General features: G+C 41.5%; 1 protein-coding gene across 2 annotated transcripts in view; it reads right to left on the bottom strand.

The window, feature by feature from the left end:
* Window positions 1–22,788, bottom strand: part of AKAP13 (A-kinase anchoring protein 13) — a 243,512-nt gene that overhangs the window by 59,045 nt on the left and 161,679 nt on the right. For both annotated transcript variants that reach the window (XM_083371301.1, XM_083371302.1), the window contains 6 exons: window positions 22,554–22,635; window positions 12,774–12,910; window positions 9,115–9,479; window positions 6,035–6,088; window positions 3,251–3,313; window positions 468–654 (listed from right to left, as the gene is read on the bottom strand). In XM_083371301.1, coding sequence (XP_083227427.1) covers window positions 468–654; window positions 3,251–3,313; window positions 6,035–6,088; window positions 9,115–9,479; window positions 12,774–12,910; window positions 22,554–22,635 — 888 coding nt within the window. The remainder of the gene's footprint in view (window positions 1–467; window positions 655–3,250; window positions 3,314–6,034; window positions 6,089–9,114; window positions 9,480–12,773; window positions 12,911–22,553; window positions 22,636–22,788) is intronic.

The raw sequence follows: 22,788 nt of genomic DNA, 5'->3' as shown, positions 1-22,788 counted from the left end.
TAGTTTCCTGGATGGTAGCAAAATGGCTTGCCATTGCCATTTTCTAGGATGTTTTGTGTGTGTGTGTGTGTGTGTGCATGCGCGCGCAGAGCTCCATTAAGAGTTCTATGTTTTTTCTAAATAAATTTTGTTGTTGTTTTTTTTTTACTTTTCAATCTAGCTTACAGCTTTAGAGTATCAATGACTTTCATGTAAGGTAGTTTGATCCTCAGATTTTCAAGATCAGCCGGTCAGTTTGATGCTGCCCTAGCTGGATGGTCCTAGAAGGGCTCAAATCCACTGCTAAGCTCTCCTACCATTGATCACAAGAGTGCAAGGTGACAATCAAGTTGAGGATCAACTTCTAGTAAAATTATGGAAAGAAAGAGTGCCTTCCGACAAGCAAACGGCTTTTGCCCACAACGGGCTTTGTAGACCGTGCAAATCAAGCTACGATGCCATATCCTTGGAATTACCTTGCTTCTTACCTGACTTCTCATTTCTCCTAGCTCCGATTCTTGTTCCTCTTCGGTGAGCGAGACCAGCGAGCCTCGTTCATCACTTGCTAAAGGACTCTGCCGAAGATCTTTGGTGTTCATAGATGCTACATCAAGACTTGACGATGGCTTAGTAGCAGTATTATCAGCCTCTCCAGAAAGTCCTTCTAAGCTGTAACTGAAGACAAATTACAGGAATTAGGTTTCTCCCAGTACTTGATGAATCAGTGTATAAAATCTTTGTTGGCTTAAGCAAGCTTGGCAGGAGATTTTCAAGTCATATTGTGCTGTATATTATTTTGCTGTAAGCTGATCTACCTGGTTTCCTTGGTTAGTTAGCATGTTAGCACATTTACTGCAGTTAGAATTAGAGACCCAATCCACCTGCAATAGCTCCTTTGCAACTTTCTGCATATATATATATATATATATATATATATATATATATATATATATATATATGTCAAATGTTAACTATTTAGATTACCTTGCTAGGCCCCAAACATGGGGCAAATCTTTATTTCCTGTTTTCAGCCTTATCTCAAAGGCCATCGAACAGGCTGTAGTCACACCGGACAGTTCATATATTTGTGTAAATTACTAACAAAGAATTAAGGGAGACTAAGATGCATTTCTGACTCTTTAGTCTTCATCAGTCAGTCATACCCTTCTGAGATTCGAACCTGGGCTGATTGCATATTAGGCAGTATTTTTACCTCTTGAGCCACAGGATCTCTCTCGCTCTCTGTTAGCTTTCTGCAAGGGGAGATATGAGTCAAATGTTAACTATTTAGATTACCTTGCTAGGCCCCAAACATGGGGCAAATCTTTATTTCCTGTTTTCAGCCTTATCTCAAAGGCCATCGAACAGGCTGTAGTCACACCGGACAGTTCATATATTTGTGTAAATTACTAACAAAGAATTAAGGGAGACTAAGATGCATTTCTGACTCTTTAGTCTTCATCAGTCAGTCATATATACACACACACACACACACACACACACACACACACACATACACACACACAAACGCACGCACGCACACAGACCCAAGGACTTTTCATAAAGAGTCCTACGTTGCACTGAGTATAAATTTGGTCTTTTTCTTCATGAGAAAGGTACTTTGTACAAAGAAGCAAAGGAAAGATCCAGAGGAGCTTTATTAGTACTTTTAGTATGAGTTAGCTATTTTTCAGGAAAGTGGTTTCTCATACAAGAATTGCTAAAAGTATTTCAGTTAATGCTGAACAGAGAAATACGTGTATTTTTTTTACCCTTCTCATTCAATTTAATGAAAGAGATTTTGCTTTAGTAATTCTTTCAGAAGGAAAGCATTTCAGAAACATTATACCAAGGCTATTATAAGACCACCCCAAGCAGTCCTTTTTCCTTGATCTTCCCTGACTTTTCGGCTTCAATTTAAAAATTCATTCTCCCTTGGGACCTTTTCAAGCAACAAAATTATCGTTGCCATCTTGCCCTTGTTGGGAAAAAGCTGCACATGGACATCGAGCATGTAAGAGGAACTTCTATGCTGCAATGTTTTTCTTCTGCTAGTTAGACAGCAGCCACAAAAAAATAAGGTGGTCAAAATACGCTTGGCCATAAAACCTTCATTGCTTCTATGTTGCCATTCCCTGCATATTTACCACACCTTCTGAGTTTCCATACATTGGGTTTTTCCTTTCTTGCAATAATTGTTTTCAGCTTCATATAGCACTTAGACTTATATACTGCTTCACAGAGCTTTGCAGCCCTCTCTAAGCGGTTTACAGAATCAGCATGTTGCCCCCAACAATCTGGGTCCTCATTTTACCAACCTCGGAAGGATGGAAGGCTGAGTCAACCTTGAGCAGCTCCTCATTTTACTGACCTCGGAAGGCTGAATCAACCTTGAGCCTGTGAGACTCGAACTGCCGAACTGCTGGCAGCCAGCAGTCAGCAGAAATAGCCTGCAGTGCTGAATTCTAACCACTGCACCACCACAGCTCTTCATAGAATGATGTATTATAGTTCCTTTTCCTGCTTTAATATTATTTTTTACATTAACTACTCAGGACATAATTCCACCTCCAGTGTTTCCCACGCCTAGCCCCCGACATTAAGTGGGACTTAGGTTTTGCTCAGTTTGTATACTTGATAGAATAGGAACATGCACATGCTTTGTTAAGCCTGTTTCTTTCTCAGCTTTCAGACTGATCCTAGTAAAACATATTACTAACAAAGAGATTACAGTGGAAGAAATGGAGTCAATCACTTGGTCATCTATGGTGAGCAAAAATGGCTTCCAGGTAACTAGGGATTTTTTTTCTCCATAAAGATGACCTTCCCATAGTGCACCGTGGTCTTGGCAAGTTGCCGGACAAGCCATCTTCATTCCAGACAGACCAAACCCAGCTCAGTATGGCATGAGGTTGTTTTCCTGCTCTGAAGAACTGACACCCATCTTCTTCGATTTGGTAACATAGAAGATTCTATTTAAGTTACAGCCAGAGACCTTGTAAAACTTAGCGTGTGACATTAAACAAGTCTCTCTTCTCCAGTTCAGGTAATAAGGAAAGGGTGGGATGTGGTGACCACAAAATACCAGGCAGCCAAATTCTGGAAACCACCAAGTAAAAAAAAAAAAAACTTAGTCCAAAGAAACTGAATCGAAACAGCACATCACCCAAGCTAGCAGATACACTGAAGATGCAACGAGGCAACAGACATCACACAAAAAGACGGCAATGATAGATGCAGAAGCTCCCTCGGGTGCTATGGCATACTCTACCTTCGACCATTAAAGTCAGCATCCATGGCATTGCACTGGACACCTGAGGGACACCAGCTCAAACTGGGAATAACAAAGGTAAGAGACAGCAAGAGGTCTGCCATTACTGGACTGATAAGAGGGGCAGATGTTTACCAACGTGGCTACCCTTGAAAGAACTATACCTCCTTTTCCCCCATAACCTTCTGCACATATGTTCCTACATAGTTCCTTTTTTAAAAATTACTACTATTTCACGATATAAAAGCTAGTCTGTCAGGAAGCCCTCTCTATTGGCTGAGCTGCTCAAAAGCTTGGCTGAGCTGCCCAGAAGATGCATCAATATTCAATTCCCCCCAAAAGGTTACATCCATAGAAATGTTGATCATTAGTGGAAAATTTTGTAAGAATTGGCAGCTCATTTGGCAGAGACTAAAACCTCATATTCTAGTGGACCAGAAGGTATGTGATTGAAATGAAGGCAAGGAAATTGCTAAAAGAGCTAAGAGGCACCAATAGGGAAAACTGGGAAAGAACAAATGAGAAAGAGTCCATGAGGGATGAGCAAAGTATGGAATTTGTGAATAGAAAAATCAAAAGAGAAAGAAAAGGGAAGAGGAGTAGAGTAGAGTAGAGTAGAGTAGAGTAGAGTAGAGTAGAGTAGAGTAGAATAAGGGATGGAGTGGAGTGGAGTGGAATGGAATGAAATAAAATATAGAATAGAATAGAATAGAATAGAATAGAATAGAATAGAATAGAATAGAATAGAATAGAATAGAATAGAATAGAATAGAATAGAACAGAACAGAATAGAATAGAATAGAATAGAATAGAATAGAATAGAATAGAATAGAATAGGACAGATTGTAGAATAGAATAGAATAGAATAGAATAGAATAGAATAGAATAGAATAGAATAGAATAGAATAGAATAGAATAGAATAATAGAATAGAATAATAGAATAGAATAGAATAGAATAGAATAGAATAGAATAGAATAGAATAGAATAGAATAGAATTTCAAATATGAATGTAGATCTTTACACATGACCAGCAAATGCAGTAATGACTAGGTTACATGAAAATTAAGAAGCCTCTAGGTGGCACTAGGAGAAGCGTTGTGTTGAAATACTGGATTAATCTTTCAGTAGTAGTGATTTTCTTTTTTATATTAAATACAATGTCAGGTTTTCAAAACTTGGTAGCCAACGGATGTGCTGAATTACAGCTCCCATCACCTCCAATTCACAAGACCTAAGGATGGGAATCGGGGTTGTATACGTTTGGAAGGTACATGACCGAGGTTGAGTTCCCCAATGTATACCAAACTGGTACTGCTTTTTTCCGCCGTATTTAAAAGCTCACCAACAGCTTAAATATGCAAAACAGACATTTCAGAGCAAAAAAAACCATAACTAATAACCAAGTTCTATCATTAGCTGCAGAAATATGTGGCTTTTTTGTTTTGTTTTGGTTTTTCTATTTTGTTTTGCAAAATCACCATTCAAGCATTGAATGTTCTATTAATTTTGGCAGGATTAGGCTCACTGAGGTTTTTGAAATATAAAAAGATGGTCTAAAGCTTTTTGTTTAAACATACACTGGAGGGTGGAGGGAGAGAAGGAAACAAAAGAACTAGGAACAACAACATATATTTTTTTTACTTCCAGGAAGGCTGTTTATTCCCCCCCTTCTTTTTGTTTACTTATTTTCTTGATGTTTGTTTGTTCTGTAAGGAAAATGTGTACATATTCCTGGAAAAAAAACCCAGCTACATCATGGATGTTAAGAATGTTGTTTATTGATTTCATTTCTTTCATGTCTGGGTATTATGAAGTATTCATTTACTGTTTTAATCTGAACTGGTTTGTTTTTATTAAACAAGACCAGTTTAATAAATAGAGATTTCTAGCAATTTCATTTGCAATGCAATGAACTTTCCAATCTATGAAGTGGTTTGGAAAGATGGGAAGAAACCTGGTATTTACATGGTTCCTAGGTTTTCCTCATAGCTTAAGAGTCAATGAGTTATTCCTGATAATAAAACACAGTTACTCTGACCAATGAAGAAGTATACTATGGTTTGCACTAACTGCTGAAATTAAACTAGCCCTTATCCATAATACTGTCTGTAGGGTAAATGCAAAGTATCATTGCTGATTTCTCTGGGAAAGGAAATGGAAATGGAAAAAGGAAAGGAAAGGAAAGGAAAGGAAAGGAAAGGAAAGGAAAGGAAAGGAAAGGAAAGGAAAGGAAAGGAAAGGAAAGGAAAGGAAAGGAAAGGAAAGGAAAGGAAAGGAGAGTTAAAGAGAGTGGGAGGTCTAGCAGAAGAATATTTAACTGTACCCCATCTCAGTGCATCCTACAGAGATGTAATATTCTCTCCATATTTCTTTGCCCGCTGAACATATGAGGGACCCAAAATAGTGAGATGGTACTTGGGCAGCTGTATAGTTTAATAAATCAATTCTACTACTTTGTATTAAAAGTATTGATCCATCCATTTCAAATAGTAAGCTATATTTGGGGCAAGCCTGCTCCTCCAGTACTCCACTGATCATCAGTGGAGCTTGTGGTTGAAGTGCTGGAGTTCCCTCTAAATGGGTCGCACCATTGTGCCCACAGCCTTCAGCAATCATAGCCCAGTCTCTGCCAGTTGGGGATTATGGAAGCTGAAAAGGCCAAACCATCCGGAGGAACCAGACTGAAGAAGGCTGAGCTGAATGGTGATTAACAAAAAAGCAGGAAGTTAGTCGCCACCGAAATGCAACATGGTTAGTCAGCCTCAGCGTATCTGTGCTGTACCTTCTTCTATGGGAGGGAACTTTCCTTACGACTTCCCCCAGCAGTCGCACTGAACTGAAAAATGAATCATGGACAATTATCAGAAACATCATCAACCGTTCAAAAATCTCCAGACAGAGACAGGAGGAGGTGGGGAGAATCCAAAGGGGAAATGGTGAAGGGCAGAAGGGGTGATAACAGGGAGTAGAGAAAAATGACATGGTGGCAGAAGGGTGGGGAAAACGTTGTTAAGACTGTGTGAAAAAACCGTCTCAGCCTGCAAGTTCATGGCGCCATCTATGGGGAAGAAGCGGGAACTGAATGATCCTTGGCCCAACGTAAACCTATTGGCACCCCAAGGTCATTGCCCACACTGCTTCCCAACCTTGCCCAGTCCAAAGTTGTGCAAAACGAATAACCGGTCCAGGTCCTAGTCCTCGACTTACGACTGCAATTGAGGCACAAATTTCTGCTGCTAAGCAAGACAGTTGTTAAGTGAGTTTTGCCCCATTCTCTGCACCACTCCACAACTGTGAATCACTGCAGCTGTGAAGTGAGTAACGCAGTTGTGAGGCGAATCTGGCTTCCCCCGTCAACTTTGCTTGTCAGAAGGTCGCGAAAGTTGATCACATGACCCCCCCAAGACGCTGCAACCGTCATAAATATGAGCCAGTGGCCAAGCGCCTGGATTTTGATCACCTGATCATGGGGATGCTGAAAAGGTCATCACTGTGAAAAACGGCCATAAGTCACATTGTACTGTGCCGTTGTAACTTTGAAGTCACTAAAAAAACTCTGTTGTAAGCCGAGGACTACCTCTCTTGATTCATTTCTTAAATTTATATTCCACCTTTTCATGCAGGAGCTCAATGTGAGATTCTCAGCGCTTCCTCTTATTTTGCTTCACCCCAACCATCCTGTCAGGTTAAACTGGACGCCCAAAGTCACTCAATGAGCTTCCATGATTAGACTCTGAGTCTAATCACAACAGTCTGCTGGCTTCCTGAGACAAAACAGGAGTATCAGTTTTGCAGATGTTATGGGCATCACCTGAACCAGGGCAGGGGCCTTCAAACCTGGCCCTTTTATGATTTTTTGGACTTCAACTCCCAGAATTCCTCAGCCAGATGTGCCTGGCTGAGGAATTCTGGGATTTGAAGTCCACAAGTCATAAAAGCGCCAAGTTTGAAGGCCCCTGACCTGAACTCTTAGGTGATTCCAGCAAGTGAAATAAAAATCAACTTATGGTGGACTACCATAGGGGGTGAGGAACGTGGATCTTCCCAAAGTCTGAAGGAACGTTTTGCCAGGATGCTATTTTGCAGCACGGAGGGAAGGTATCCCCCAGCTATTCCATTGTGAGGAATATTTGAAAAACAAACAAAACTGTCCACTTGCAGCCGAAGCCAATAATCCAAGGTAATCTTCAAAATTTCATCCTATTGGTAGCAATAAATAAATAAATAAAAAGTGCAAAGGCTGTTGTGCCAAAATCATAACCATGTTGCGGGAGATGCTCCTCTTTCTTCATCGTAAGTCATGAAGATAAGAACTTGGCTGAACTTTCTTGAAAGCCACATCGTCTCAAAGTATGATTTTTCACCTCTAGCTTGTCGGTCTTCCCCACTCCCCCACACATACTACAGGTGAGGTGAGTCACTGTGTACAATAACCTGAGTCATGGCAATTATTTAAACTCTTGTCACAGGGTATGCAACATGTAGGAAAATCCAAAACTCCTTCTAGGCTGTAGTAACACTGCTTTTCCCATAAAGAAAGAGAAAAAGGCAATTCTGCCTAGTATTTAAAGCAACCAGGCGAGAAAACTGGGAGAGTGTGAGTTCTAGTCCCGCCTTAGGCCTGAAAGCCGACTGGGTGACTTTGGGCCAATAACTCTATGCTTCAACCCAACTTTCCTCACAGGGTTGTAGTGGGGGGGGAAGGAAGATGAAGGAGTACTATGGGTATATTCATCACCTTGAGTTATTTGAGTTGCTTTGGATAGTGAGGTGGGTGGCATATAAATTTAATAAATAAATAAATACATGCATATATAAGATTCCTTCCAATCATTTAATTGGCGCTTTTAGATGGCTCATAGGCTTTTAGAATAAATGTTTCTACTTCTCATGTTGGTGTGAACAGTAAAGTACAAACAAAAAAGGCTCCCAGATTGCTTTTGAAGTGTAGAAAAAGCACATGCCCTCTTCTGGTAATAGCAAAGAAGAAAATAACAATAACAATACTTATTTGAAGCAGACGTATTCTGCTGTTTGGCCTTCAGACATAAATGGGGGAAAAGGGATGGAACGCCCTCTTTTAACTTGATTGTTCTTTTAAAAAATTGCAACTTTTTGCAATGCTAGCTTACTGGCAAAACAAAAGACCAGTCCTAATCCTTCAGTTTTCTCCAAGATCCTGACTTCCCAATCTTCAGAGTAGCCCAAAGATCTAGATCACGGGTGTCAAACTCGCCACGTCACGTGACATGTCGCGACCTATTGAGACTTTTTTCGCATGGCCAGAACTGGGGTGGGCATGGTCTCTGCATGATGCAACCGGCCCACAGGCCGGCAGTTTGACACCCCTGAACTAGAATGATTGGATGGTACTGCTTCGTTTCTTGGCCTTTGTTTTCTACCTTAATCAAACAGGAGCTTCCAGCTTAGGTGAGAAACCAACAGCTTAGGCCAGGGGTAGGCAACCTTGGCTCTTTTATGACTCGTGGACTTCAACTCCCAGAATTCCTGAGTCAACATAGCTGGCTCAGGAATTCTGGGAGCTGAAGTCCACGAGTCATAAAAGAGCCAAGGTTGCCTACCCCTGGCTTAGGCCATGTTTACTCAAAACTCCCACTTCCCTTGGCTATTGGATTGGGCAAATGGAAATGGAGCTCATGTTTATGAAGGTGAAAGCCAAGCAACCAGAACATACCAGATTGGCTGTGCTTAACCTCCAGGATTTCCCACTTGGATCTCATGTTTTGATTTTGTGGCTGAACTTGACGTCTTCTTCATACCTCTTTCCTTCCAGCATCTTGTAAGCCCCAGATTTCCTTAGCTGTGCATGATCAGCCCCTTCCAAGAAACCATTTGGCTTACCTTCTCTGGTTGACCTCAGCTTCGCCGTTGTTGCTGTTCTTCCCTGGGCCCCAGCTATGCCGGCGGAAAGGAGACAATGGCCTCAAATTGTTCCGCAGGCCAGAAGAAGGTGGGGACACCTCCATGACGCTATCCAGCAATTCGTCCAGTTCTCCAGAGACCACTGCCATGCCATCTTGACCTTCTCCATTCGCCCCCATGTTGAAGCAGCTGCCATCTGGGCTGTACCTCTCCTTGGACCCAAGGACGCCAGGGGTCCGAGGAACAGAAAAGTTACTGCCAAAGGAAGAGTTCCTTTCCAGCGAGATGGTATCGTCCACTGAAGAGGTTGAACTCCTGCCTGCTGATTGCTCCTCTTCAGGCTGCTTTGAGATTGCAATAATACAGGAATAATGGTAATGATAGCAGCAGTAGTAATAGTAATAAGAATTACCATCAATTTATTCCAGATATAAAGTAGGTTTCTTCCCAAGTAATCACCCCATTGTAACCATTAATGGGACAAAAAGGAAATTTATTAAATACATAGGACAGGGGTAGGCAACCTTGGCTCTTTTATGACTTGTGGACTTCAACTCCCAGAATTCCTGAGTCAACATGGCTGGTTCAGGAATTCTGGGTATTGAAGTCCACAAGTCATAAAAGAGCCAAGGTTGCCTACCCCTGACATAGGGTATGATCATGCTAATTATTTGTTGATAAGTGTATTTAAAATAACGGCTTTTATTCTGAATTTAATGCAAGCATTTCATCTTAAAGCTGATTTTGAAATTAGGGTCACTAGTCACTAGTCCATAAACTGTGATTCAATTCCTCCTACCTTGCTGAACCAAGGGTGGATTTTGTACAGCTGTCTGCAAAGTAGCTGTACACAAACAGTACACAACCCAAAGTCATTTATGTGCTAGTTTAATATAGAAGCCCAAGCTGAGCACCTCATTCCAGAAGATATGTGACAATTCCCCAAGGAAATAACAGCCATGGCAGCCAACTTTCCACAGTGAACGTATTTCTCATACTGTATAAAGAGTTGGTGGATGTTTTGTTTCTGCTTTCCATAAATAAGAATACTGTCCCTTGCCATCTTGGATTCTACAAGCTCCAGGTCTGAACTACTCTGTGGTTCAGTAAAGCTTACACCACCAGGAAACTGAACTCAGATCAATAAGGAAAGATGGGTGATCTCATCAGAGACAATTATTAAAAGGGGATTTACAAGTTCCCCGCCAATGACTTAAAAGTTTAAGTAAAGAAGAAGTGATGTCTGCACATCCTCCTTCCAAATCTTTAACTCTGCACAGAAATCCCCTAAAGTGTATTTGAATCCGAAAGCGATAACTTTGTGTGTGTGTGTGTGTGTATGTATGTATGTATGTATGTATGTATGTATGTATGTATGTGTGTGTGAGATGCAGCACAAGACTGATATCTCATTACATCACAAGGTGGTTGATGGATCACAAGCCCAACATTAACACTGTGGTATATTTTTTCAATCTTGGAGCTTTCCACGACATCCCAATGAAGAAGCAAGACAAACTTCCAGTACATGGAACACACTGAAGTGTGTGCTGGGTGGTGGGATTTAATTGTGTGGGTGCTGAACTACAGTTCCCAGCGGACTGAGCCTGTAAAGCCAATGGGGAGGATGTTGGGATCCAAAGTGCAGCAATGTGTAGAGGATCACTATTTCCTTATCCTGTCCGAGAGAGGACCTTGAGCTACAGTTTGGCCACGGTCAAGGCCAATGGTGGTCCAGTATGCCAAAGGGAGGCTACCTGAGACCTCCGTGTAAACCTCCTTGCTTCTTGATGTACTATAAAAACTGAGGCTTACTCTACGATGGCAACAGAAGATGATTTGGCTGAAAAAAAAACAATGGGATCTACCTTCTCACTTCTACTGGAACCAGTTTATTTAAATCTAGATCTAAGCAAAGTATCTATGGAGATTCTCAGCCATCCCAAAGCTGCTTTTTCAGCTTTGGCAAGTGGACTTCCTTGTTTTTTCTTTGAAGACATTTCTCTTCTCATCCAAGAAGCTTCTTCTGCTCTGATTGGATGGTGGGGAATGGAAGGATTTACCTGTGACCCTGAAGACACAGATAAACCTCCAAGTGGCTTCGGTGACTCTCTAAAAGAAGGCAAATGACCAGCTGTCTGCAAGGAATATAAACCCTTCCACTCCCCGCCATCCAGTCAGAGCTGAAGAAGCTTCTTGGATGAGAAGTGAAACGTCTTCAAGGAAAAAACAAGAAAGTCCAGTCGCCTCCAGAAAAGGCACCTTTGGGACTAGATTAAAGCAGGAATGACACCTTCATTTAAAAAAAAACAACAAATGAGGCAGTGTTCACTGGGCACACAAATTTAGTATTTTCCAAATGTCACTGCCTAAAGTTTGACATTTTTCTTTTTCTTTGCATACAATTAAACAGACGCTTTTCCCCCCCCCAAAATGTCTCCCAGATCAAGGGACAGGCATTTTTCTTGCAACTCTTAACAGCTTCCAGTTAAAAGAGCCTCCCAGCATCCTTCACTTTGTCCCATCTATGGGAATGTGGGGATGAGGGGAGGCTTGCTTTTTGTACAATGGCGAAAATCTTGAAATTCCCATGTGTCCACCAGCTGTGCGGCAAGCCCTGTCGCATTCTGGCTTCCTTACTCTTGGGATGAGGTCACTTGCAAAAAGGAGGAAGTTTTAGTTCTGTCTGCATTAGCCCTGCTCCGACGGGAACAGACCCTTGATGCATCTGTCATTGGTGACTCTTGTCTTGGTCAGTCAATCTTTAGCCCAGCGCCATGGCAGAACATCTCTGCATCCCAGAATGTTAATCAAGGAGACAATGCAAGAAAAACTGCTTTGCAAACGTTCTTCCATCTGGCTTCAATCGTTGAGCTCAAAATAATCAACTTCTCAACCTTTTCTTTTCTCAGGGCTAAGTTACCCAGATGTTACATAAAAGTGTTCCTCCGAACACAAGATCATGCCTGCATCAAAGCTTACTAGTAGAACTTCCTTCTTTTATTTGGGGATGGGGGTTCATAATTGCATAATAAAGGCAAGAACAATATTCCAAAAAAAAAAAACAAAGCCTAAAGTTTATAGGCAAAAATTCCCGTTCCTCTCAGAGCCTCACCCTTTTACTTAGGCACTCCCTAGATTTGTACACAAGGCTAAGGGAATTGGAAAACAGCTTTTCCCACCCCAGGACTTGCACCTAGGATAGCTTTTCTTCTAGCTATGATCAGAAAAGCAAGGGTGGCCCTTAGCTTGCCGGGATTCCCTTGACTTTTAAAGGATGCTGCTGACTCGGGATGATGCAACCAGCATTATCGACACATCCAGAAGTCGTGGTTTAAACAGAATGCTCAACGGTTGAAATATTCTCAGAAGAGGCAGCAAGGAAAGTGGCAGATTTATCAGGAGAGTCTGAAGCAGACTCTCAGGAAATGACTTCAGACTGCATGAGTCATTGAGATGGGCCCATGTCACAACAGAGGCCGGTGAGAAAAGAGAAAATTCTGGAGGAGGTTTCTGGGATGACCAATGGAACTTGCATTAAAGGCCCTGTAAGGGTGGAGCTTTTCTTTCTCTCTCCCAAGTTTGTGGGTTGAAGTAAAAGAGCTTTGGTAGAACTATTGGGCCAATTTTCATCTTACCTTTCTAAAGTCCACCTCATCCAGACCATCACTGGAAAGAGGAAATAGTTCAGAGTCACTTCCGGAGCCTCTCTTAAGGATGCCTTGTGAGGAAGACCCGTCTCCACTTAATCTGTCTTCTAGAAAATTCTCGCTTTCTGGAAGAAGACAAATTTAAAACACAGACATATGTATCGTAGAATCAGAGATTGCAAATCCAACCAGGCACTGTGGAGATACGAAGTACAATGTGGTCTACGGTGAACTTGAGGGCTTCTCAAGATGTTTGGTGAATCTCAGGGACATGACCCAATGACGCCAAGTGGACTGGTAACTGGACTCCAGAGCAGCATTTTTAATGTCCTCACCTGAAGATAGGAGTCCAATTTAGAGGACAAGGCACAAGTGATGTAACAGTGAAGCCTACCAACAGAGAGGAAAACCTGCGTGGAGGTCATCAAAGAGGCAAACTAGGCAACGATCTATCCCGACGAATAGATAGTTACCTGGACACTCCAGAACCAAGGAGCTTTGCCAGAGACATTTTTAATTCTTATGACTCCTTAATGTTTCCATCGCATTTTCTAGCTTTCGCAGCAATTCTCATATAATATATCCAGTCAGTAATATTTCCATCGATCCTGCAGCATATGTCAAATAATTTGCCAAAAAGCACAATGGAAATGCAGTATAAATGTCTACATCCAAGACATTTAAACTCCAAAAGGGGAGAGAGATTAATTCTTTGGGTGACCTGGATAAAGTGTGCAAAACTTTCCATAATCTCTTTCTTATTCTGCAGCTGTTTCTCTCTCTCTCTCTCTCTCTCTCTCTCTCTCTCTCTCTCTCTCTTCATTATTACTCTGTAGAAAAAAAAGAAAACGTGCCAGATATTATTAAGCAACTGCATTTTATTTTACATATTCAGTTTCTATAGCTGCCCATCTCAGCCAGCGGACTTTGGGCAGCTACATTATTTCGACCTCTAAGACATTCCAGCCAATAAGGTAAGTCTGTTCTGTTAGCCATGTTTATTTACTGATAAACACAGAATTATTTTAATCCAGTATTTCTTCCATTAGAGAAAGGTGTGCAAATAAGAACTCCGGTTCCAGTTTTGACCTCTGAATATCAACCTACAAAGGAAGACAGCTGAAAGATAGTGACTGAACTACTAGTAAATTTTTTCCACTGTTCTTCCCCTTTTTAGCCTGAGTATGTTGCTTAAGAGAAAGATTAAACCTGGCTATGAAAAGATTCTTACCTATTGCAGGTATTATAGTAGAGAAGCCTCAAATAATTTGCACCTGCAGGATCAACCTCCCTCCCCTTCCCCTTCCTTTCATTCCCAATTTAAATCCTACATCTGTCCATCTTCTCTCAATCTTTTTTTTTTGGGGGGGAGAACTTTTGAAATAATTTTCAGGTCTCAAGGAATCCCCTGCGTAAAAAAAAGAAACGCAAGGAATGTGGATCCTTCGCCATATGCTTAATCTCTAGCCTTCACAACCCAGGTTTTACACATTTTTTAAGAAGAGCAAAAACGGTAGCTGAATTGTAGCAGGTAAAAATTCCCACCTCTGTGGGTGCTAGAACACATGGCATGCAAAGTTCAAAAAAAAATGTTGTTGGGTTTTTTTTTAAAAAAAAATCTTAATCTTTTGTGGAACTCCTAGAAACTGTTCACAGAAAACAAGAGCCATCCTATGCATGTGACGAAGTGCTAAGCTGCAACTCATGAAAGCATATATGCCTTCTAATAAAATCTGTTAGTTAAGAAGAGTTCTCTCAGATGCCTAAAGTTTTGCACGCTTACTACCCATTTCTAAGATCAGGACAAGCAGATTTTTTTTTTAATCAAATCAAGAAGACTAATTCTTTTTTTCATCAAGACTTTGGCCTAAAAGATTTCAGGCAGCCTATTATGAAACTTGCAAGAATCAATTGTCTTGCAGGGTTTCTCAACCTTGGTAGCTTGAAGAATTTTGACTTCAACTCCTAGAATTCCCTAGCCAGAATGGTGGGAGTTGAAAGAAAGAAAGAAAGAAAGAAAGAAAGAAAGAAAGAAAGAAAGAAAGAAAGAAAGAAAGAAAGAAAGAAAGAAAGAAAGAAAGTAAGTGGAAGGAAGGAAGGAAGGAAGGAAGGAAGGAAGGAAGGAAGGAAGGAAGAAAGAAAGAGAAAGAAAGAAAGAAAGAAAGAAAGAAAGAAAGAAAGAAAGAAAGAAAGAAAGAAAGAGGAAGGAAGGAAGGAAGGAAGGAAGGAAGGAAGGAAGGAAGGAAGGAAGGAAGGAAGGAAGAAAGAAAGAGAAGAAAGAAAGAAAGAAAGAAAGAAAGAAAGAAAGAAAGAAAGAAAGCGGAAGGAAGGAAGGAAGGAAGGAAGGAAGGAAGGAAGGAAGGAAGAAAGAAAGAAAGAAAGAAAGAAAGAAAGAAAGAAAGAAAGAAAGAAAGAAAGAAAGATGCATGCAAAGGATAATTTCTCTATTTTAACAGGTGTGTCTTCTTTCCTCATACCTTCTCCATCCTCATCGGTCTATATTTCTTTTCCATAAGTTGAAGAAGGTGAGAGAATTTTAAAAAGAGAGCGGGGGGGGGGGAGAGAAAGAAAAGCCAGAAACCTCACTGATCCAGCTGGCAATTTAACAGAGCATATCCCACCGCATTCCAGTCTGAAGGGAAAGCCAGCTCTGTACCGAGGAGTGGGGGGGAGAATACTAACAAAACACTGAAATGGAAAAATCACAAAGGAAGTTCCAGATTCGCCACTGGGCAGCACTCACTCCAGAAAAAATTAATCAATTTCTGAGTTGCAAAGGCACAGCAAATTTGGCAAAGCATCTTCCATGTTTTTCCTCTCTTCTCTAATTACCTTAAAATTGGTAGACATCACACTGCTAATTTAAATTCCCCCAAAACAGCCCCCTCTACACACAGCCGCACACACAATTAGCTGCAGCTGATCTTGGCCTGGCTCAGACAGAACAATGTTTGTGGGTGTGGGAGTGGGTGTTTTGCTAAGAGGACAAGGTAGAGCAAATTGCTGGTGTATTTCTTCCTTTCCCTTCTTCTTTTTCTTTCCTTGTCATCTCAGGATAAGAAACTTGCCTTTCAACATTGAACAAATCCTACAATCAGATTAATAAGGGGAGCTGTGATTTCTTTTTAATTTCAGTCTAGTCAGCAAACTCTGGAGGGCACGATGACTCGATGGTTAAAGGCGCTGACCTTGTCAGTTGACATCCGGGGTTCAAGAACCAAGCACCACGCAACGGGGTGAGCTTCCACTACCTAGGACTTCAAAAGCATGCAAATGCAAGTAGATTAATAGGTACCCCTTCAGTGGGAAGGTAACAGCGTTCCGTGCGCCTCTGGCACATAGTCACATGATCACGGAAAATGTCTTTAGACAATCCTAGCTCCCTCGGCCAAGAAACCAAGATGAGCACCCTAGAATAGGACTCAATTGGACAGGGAAAACTTTACCTTTACGTAGCAAACTAGGATCAGGAAAATCCTAGAACTGATCTGGCTTCCTCTTAGCCTAGCACAGGGGTAGGCAACCTCAGCTCTTTTATGACTCATGGACTTCAGCTCCCAGAATTCCTGAGTCAACTCTGACTCAGGAATTCTGGGAGCTGAAGTCCACGAGTCATAAAGCGGCCTAGGCTCTTTTATGACTTGTGGACTTCAACTCCCAGAATTCCTGAGCCAGCCATGCTGAGGGGAAAGGGAGAGGTTTCCATGCTTAGCCATGCTGGCTCAGGAATTCTGGGAGTTGAAGTCCATGAGTCATAAGAGAGCCGAGGTTGCCTACCCTTGGCCTAGCATGTAAGAAGGTCCAAGCAATAGTAGTTCAAGTCATCTTTTCATACTTGAAGAACTGGAAGCCTAGGAAATAGACCCAGTTTGAGGGGAAGCGTTCCTGGCCTGAAGAATCAGTTACGATATCAAATGAAGGAAAAGTGAGACATAAAAAGACTCAAGGAGATAGGAAAAAAGTGAAATGCAATCGACAAGAAGAATATTAGGTGTCTAGCAATCTTGTAACAGCTGAGGGTTTTTCTGAGCTCTTGGAAACATTCCTTCTTCTTTCTAGGGAAGCATGATTTATTTTTCTGTTTACATGCGTTGTGTTCTTCGTGTGCTCACATTGTGCAATCCAAGATTATTTTCACCTTTCCTGATGGCCTGATAAATCTCCCAAGGCACAAATGGCCCTACAACAAAGCTGGAAAAATGACAAGTTCCCAGCAGAGATGCCATTAGCTTCCTGAAAAATCTGATTTATGGACTGACCTCTCCATAACCACTCCTTCCAAAGCTGAAGAAAGGAAACCATGGAGCTTTTTAAGGTACAAATATGGGGTCAGGGTGGAAATTGGACATGCAGCAGTAGAAAACATCTCCCTTGCTTTAACATTAAGCAGAATTAAGAAGTAAAATGACAGGATTCTACTCTACGCTGAAATATGGAAACATTTGATCCTACGTACAACGGAGGACTGGCTGGTGAAGATGATGGAACATGCAAAGATGGCCAAATTAATTTCTTTGAAGAACGGAAAAAAGAAGTATCTGCATTTATGGCTGACTGGAAACCGCTGATGGACTTTTTGCACGAGACTGAAAAGAAAAAAAATGCACTTACGATTTGTGGTTTTGATGATTAAATGATGGAACTTGCAAAGATGGCTAAAATAACTTCGGTGATCACAGAAAAAAAATAATATTTACATTTATGGCTTCAAACCCTTTACAGACTTTTTGCACGAAACTGAAAGAAAGTGCGCTGAATGATTTGTGGTTTTGATGATGAGGAGGGGGGAAAAAAGCTGGATAACAGAAAAGAACAGCTCTTTTCTTATAATTATAAACTAACAGATAACAGATATTAGATAATTATCTAGTTTTGGTCACCACATTACAAAAAAAGATGTAGAGGCTTTGGAAAAAAATTGCAAAGAAGAGCAACCAAGATGATTAAGGGCCTGGAAACGAAAACATATGAAGAACGGTTGCAGGAATTGGCTATGGCCAGTCTTGAGAAAAAGACTAGGGGACACATGATAATAGTATTTCAGTATTTGAGGGGTTGCCACAAAGAGGATGGGGTCAACTTATTTACCAAAGCATCAGAAGGCAAGACAAGAAGCAACGGATGGAAACTAATCAAGGAGAGAAGCAACCTGGGACTAAGGAGAAACTTCCGTACAGCGAGGACAATTAACCAGTGGAACAGCTGGCCTCCAGAAATTGTGGGCGTTCGATCACTGGAGGTTTTTAAGAAAAGACTGGAAAGTCACTTGTCTGAAATGGTCTAGAGCAGGGGCCGGCAATCTGAAACAGTGAAAGAGCCCCTCGGAACCTCACAAAAGGAAAAACTGGGAGCCGCAAAAAATGTGTGCGCATGCGCGTACATGCGCACATGCGCAGAACAGGGTTTGACTGAAGAGTGGAGCCAAGGCGAGATATGCACCTACCCTGCATATTTGAATTGATTGGGTGAACCTTTTTAGTCCCACTTTTTTTTTTTGGGGGGGGGGGGGACTTCACATGGCAGAGGACCGGGAGCCGCAGGAGATGGCTGAAAGAGCCACATGCGGCTCCGGAGCCGCGGGTTGCAGACCTGTGGTCTAGAGTCTCCTGCTTGAACAGGGGGTTGGACTAGAAAACCGCCGAGATCCCTTCCAGTTCTGTTTTGATTGATAGACTTTGTACCTGCGCTTATATATGGTGCAATAGAAATCAAAAGCATTTTTGCCTTTTTTCTTTCGTCTTTCTTTACTGCTTTTACTCTTTGCTAGTTTGTTAAGTTTTTATATTCTTTGAAAAACCTTAAATAAAAAAAAATTATACTACACAGCCAATAAATGTATTATCAAATTTATATTTAATTATATGATGCTTATATTATGTTTAAAGGAGAGGGAGAAAGAGATAAAATGACAGAACGGTAGAACAGCCAGGATTTTTCACACAAATGCAGAATCTGCTTTTTTTCCCCACATCAACTGAACGTTGATGCATTGGTTGCAACAGAAACTGACCAACCAAGCTTGTCACCTAAACCTTATATCATGGCTTGGAGTCACCCTGCCAACTTTCATTATCAGTATCATTATAAATCCACCTTTTGGGGCAAATCTTCACGAGGAACTTATTATAGCAAATATGAAACAAATTGCATATGTTTTTGCATATGTTTTCCCTTATAAGAAGTCAGCTGACAACGTATTAGGTTACAGAGCAGGCTAAGTTTTTTTTTCTTTTTAATGAAAAAAGCAATACCTAAATTTTGAGCATCATTTAGGAATTATACTCTCCTAGAGTAGATAGTGGAGGAGAAATAAGTAAATGGAGTCCCTGAAACCCCTTGTACTTAATTTAATGTACATTGATAGACATTAAGATCACAGTACCAGTGTTTTTAATATCTCCCTTACTGAAAACTAAAGATTATAGTCTGATAATGAGTTTGTATATAGAATAACAGACTTAGAAGGAACCTTGAAGGTCTAGACCAGGGGTAGGCAACCTTGGCTCTTTTATGACTTGTGGAGTTCATCTCCCAGAATTCCTGAGCTGGCTGGGAGCCAAGGTTGCCTACCCCTGGTCTAGTCCAACCCCTGCTCAAGCAGGAGACCCTGTACCATTTCAGACAAATGGTTGTCCAATCTCTTCTTAAAAACAACCCATGATCCTTGGCTTTGGGAAGCCACACAAAGTTTAGTACAACTAAACAGGTTGTCCCACTCTGGCTAGATTATCTTGCCAATTTAATTCTTTCTTATCTGATTTCTGCCTTTTCTAATATGAGGAAGTCACCACTAACACTCTATCATAGATCATCATCATCATCTCATTTTAAGGCCCATCTGTGTCAAATCCTGATGTTTTGAGCTACAAAGCTATTCTCCTACCTTCCTGACGAGCAAAACAGATCAATATTCATTTTCTTCCAGTCTCTCTCAATCTCACACATACACAAACCTATCAAAATGATGCTCACGATTCTCTTTGCTGTCCAAAGTAGCATCATACTTAATTCTCTGGCTGGGAAGGATGGAAAATAGACCCGTTATTCTGAAATAGGTGCCTTCCAGATGTGCTGGGATGCAAATCCCAGTATTTGGAGTTATCTGCCTGAAAAAAATCTGAGGAACTAAAGACCCAACACATGGAAAGTCAACTCTTTCAGCAATGACTGCCTAATAACACATGTATTTTGGTAAGAAAGGCACTGTACTGACTTCTTTCTTGATATTCTCAGTGTTCAAAGGTGAAACACCACCATGGGGGCATATAAAATAGAAGACAGGCAAGCTATGTCTTGTGCTCGGAAGCAACAGCCCTTTGTAAGATGCTTTTTTTTTCCAAAAGGCAACTGGACTTTGTCTTTATTTTTATTTTTGAAAACATTTCTCATCCAAGAAGCTGAGAACTGAATCAATCATCCAAGAACACAATCATCTGAGAACAGAAGAAGTTTCTTGGAGGAGAAGCAAAATGTTTTTAAAAGGGAAAAAAAAAACCCCGAAGAAAGTCCATTGCCTTGGAAAAAACACCTTTGGGATGGTCTTGGGATTTAAATTTCTTGAATCATCCCCTTCTTCAATTGTCTGGCAGTCAACACTCATCTTGGATTATAATCTCAATCCACCTTTAAAATGAAAATGAGGGAGGAAGTTTTGTTTCAACATTCGTAATATTCCCCGGGCTACAACACTTGGAAAAATAACTGAAAAAGCAAGATGGATCGCCCATCATTTTGAGCTTGGCAGGTTGCCACATCCTGAGTCACCGCTTATGTTCCTAGAGACGATGCCCCAACATCATCACTCCCACCCATGGTGATTTGCTCTCCTTGAGACATCACAGTAGTTTGACTCTCAACTTCAGAAGCCAGATTTATTTATTTTATTTATTTTAATCCCATTTATATCCCGCCCTTCTCCGAAGACTCAGGGCGGCTTACAATCTAAGCACAAATCAAATGTGCTCAGCAATAGCCTTCATTCTATGTATATGCCTGCTTATTAGGGCTTTCGCCCCCCACCCAAGCGGCATCATTACAAAGTCAGCTTATTGCCCCCAACAATGTGGGTCCTCATTTTACCTACCTCAGAACGTTGGAAGGATGAGTCAACCTTGAGCCTGGTGGGATGCGAACCTGCAATAATTGCAGGCAGCTGGTGTTACTTAAGGAGGCATTAGCCCACTGCTCCACCAAGGCTCTTTGAGGCACAAAATGTTTGCCAAAGGCTTCAGATCAAGGAGGCTTTTTTAAAAAAAAATTGGAATCAATGGCTTCTTCTCCCTTGAGAGGCTACAGACGTATCACATCCTTTCATCACACTTGCTCTGTCATCCATCGCAACGTCCAGTCCCATTGCTTTCGGGGTAGCCAGTCAACTGATTATATCAAGACTGCAGGGCTTTTAACTTCTTAAGGGGTTCCGAGGTCTGAAAGTCACCGAAGTCATTTGGGTTTTTGTTTTTTGTTTTTAATCATAAAGCTGAATAGAGCATTACTACGCAAAGCAACTTGCTTCTCTTTCCCAGTAATCTACATTCGAACCAATCAAAAAGCCATACAGAGGATGACTTCTTGCCTCGGCTGAATCGTAAGGGAACCTCTGGCGAACATCTGAAGAGTTTATTACACACGGGCCAATTCTGACAAATTCAAAATACAATTCAAACAAGCCCAACGTTCTTAGTCAGCTCAGCCTTCTCCCAAAGAAAGTCCAGATGTGCTGAGAACCAAGTTCCCAAATTCCTAGCCAGCCTTTGAAAATTAAGGCGAGGTGGAAGTCCAACTTACAACGCTGGAGAAGGCTGATTTGTCCCCTACAAGAGAGGGGTGTGTGGTGGCCTAGCGGTTAAGATGCTGGCCTTGTCGATCAAGTTGGCAGTTCGAGACCTGAGCTCTGTAGAAGGGGTGAGCACCCGTTACTTGCCTCAGCTCCTGCCCACCTAGCAGTTCGAAAGCATGCAAATGTGAGTGGATCAATAGGTGCCACTTTGCTGGGAACGTAACAGTGTTCTGTGTGCCTTTGGCCTATAGTCATGCTGGCCACGTGACCACGGAAGTATCTTCAGTCAACACTGGCTCCCTCAGCTAAGAAATGGAGATGAGCACCACCGCCTAGAGTCTGACACTATTAGACAGGAGAAACCTTTATCTTTATCTACAACTAGTCCTTGACTTATGATCATTCATGTAGTGACATTTCTAAAGTGATGGTGGCATCAAAAAAAGTGATTTTCCTTTAAGCCTCCCACCACCTTACCCTCCAAGGCTGCCCATTCTGCCTCAGTAGGCAGAAGATAAGCAACAGATTGGTGGAAAAACAGGAGGAGCAGAAGGGTGAAGAAGTGGTCACTAATAGCCATGGTACTATGAAGCTTTTAAAACATGAATTCTAATTGGCACAACCATATTTCTGTGGCAGCATTTTATAACTCAGCTTCCCCCTACTTGATACTGATAAGACATGGCGCAATGTCACAGGATGGATATGAGTTTGGGGGTTTGGGAGTCCATTTTTATTGGAGAACCTGGATTGTGCTCTTCAAGAAGTCTATCCAAAAGCTCCTTCAACCCAACTCAGATGTGGTCTACCTGCGTTCCTCAAACACAACACTGTTGTTTTTTGACATCCTGCACTGGACAGTGCTTGGTAACTGAGTCTACTGCAGCCAGCCAAAAAGATCCACATTGTGCAGCTCCCCCAAACTAAGGTTCAGGAACAACACAGCACTCCTCTATTTCCATCTGTCAAAGAAAACCTGTTTCTCTTACCTGCAGAGTTGCAAGGATGCTTCTGCTCCAACAGTAAAGAATCTGGAGAAGGTTCAACAGGACACCAGTTTCCACGGTTGATCTAAAGCAAAGGGAGAGAGGTGACAAATTAATGGGTATCTTTTGATGCAGCCCCCGTATTCTCTTTTTTCTGTTTTAGTTCTGCTTTTGTTGTTTTTAATGCTCTTGTAATAATTATTAAGGGACGCAGTGGCTCAGTGAGTTAGGACTCTGA

The sequence above is a fragment of the Vipera ursinii genome, assembly GCF_947247035.1.
Source record: "Vipera ursinii genome assembly, chromosome: 11".
Taxonomy (NCBI): Eukaryota; Metazoa; Chordata; class Lepidosauria; order Squamata; family Viperidae; genus Vipera; species Vipera ursinii.
The sequence above is the reverse complement of the archived record's forward strand: the minus strand, read 5'-3'. Positions and strand labels throughout refer to the sequence as shown.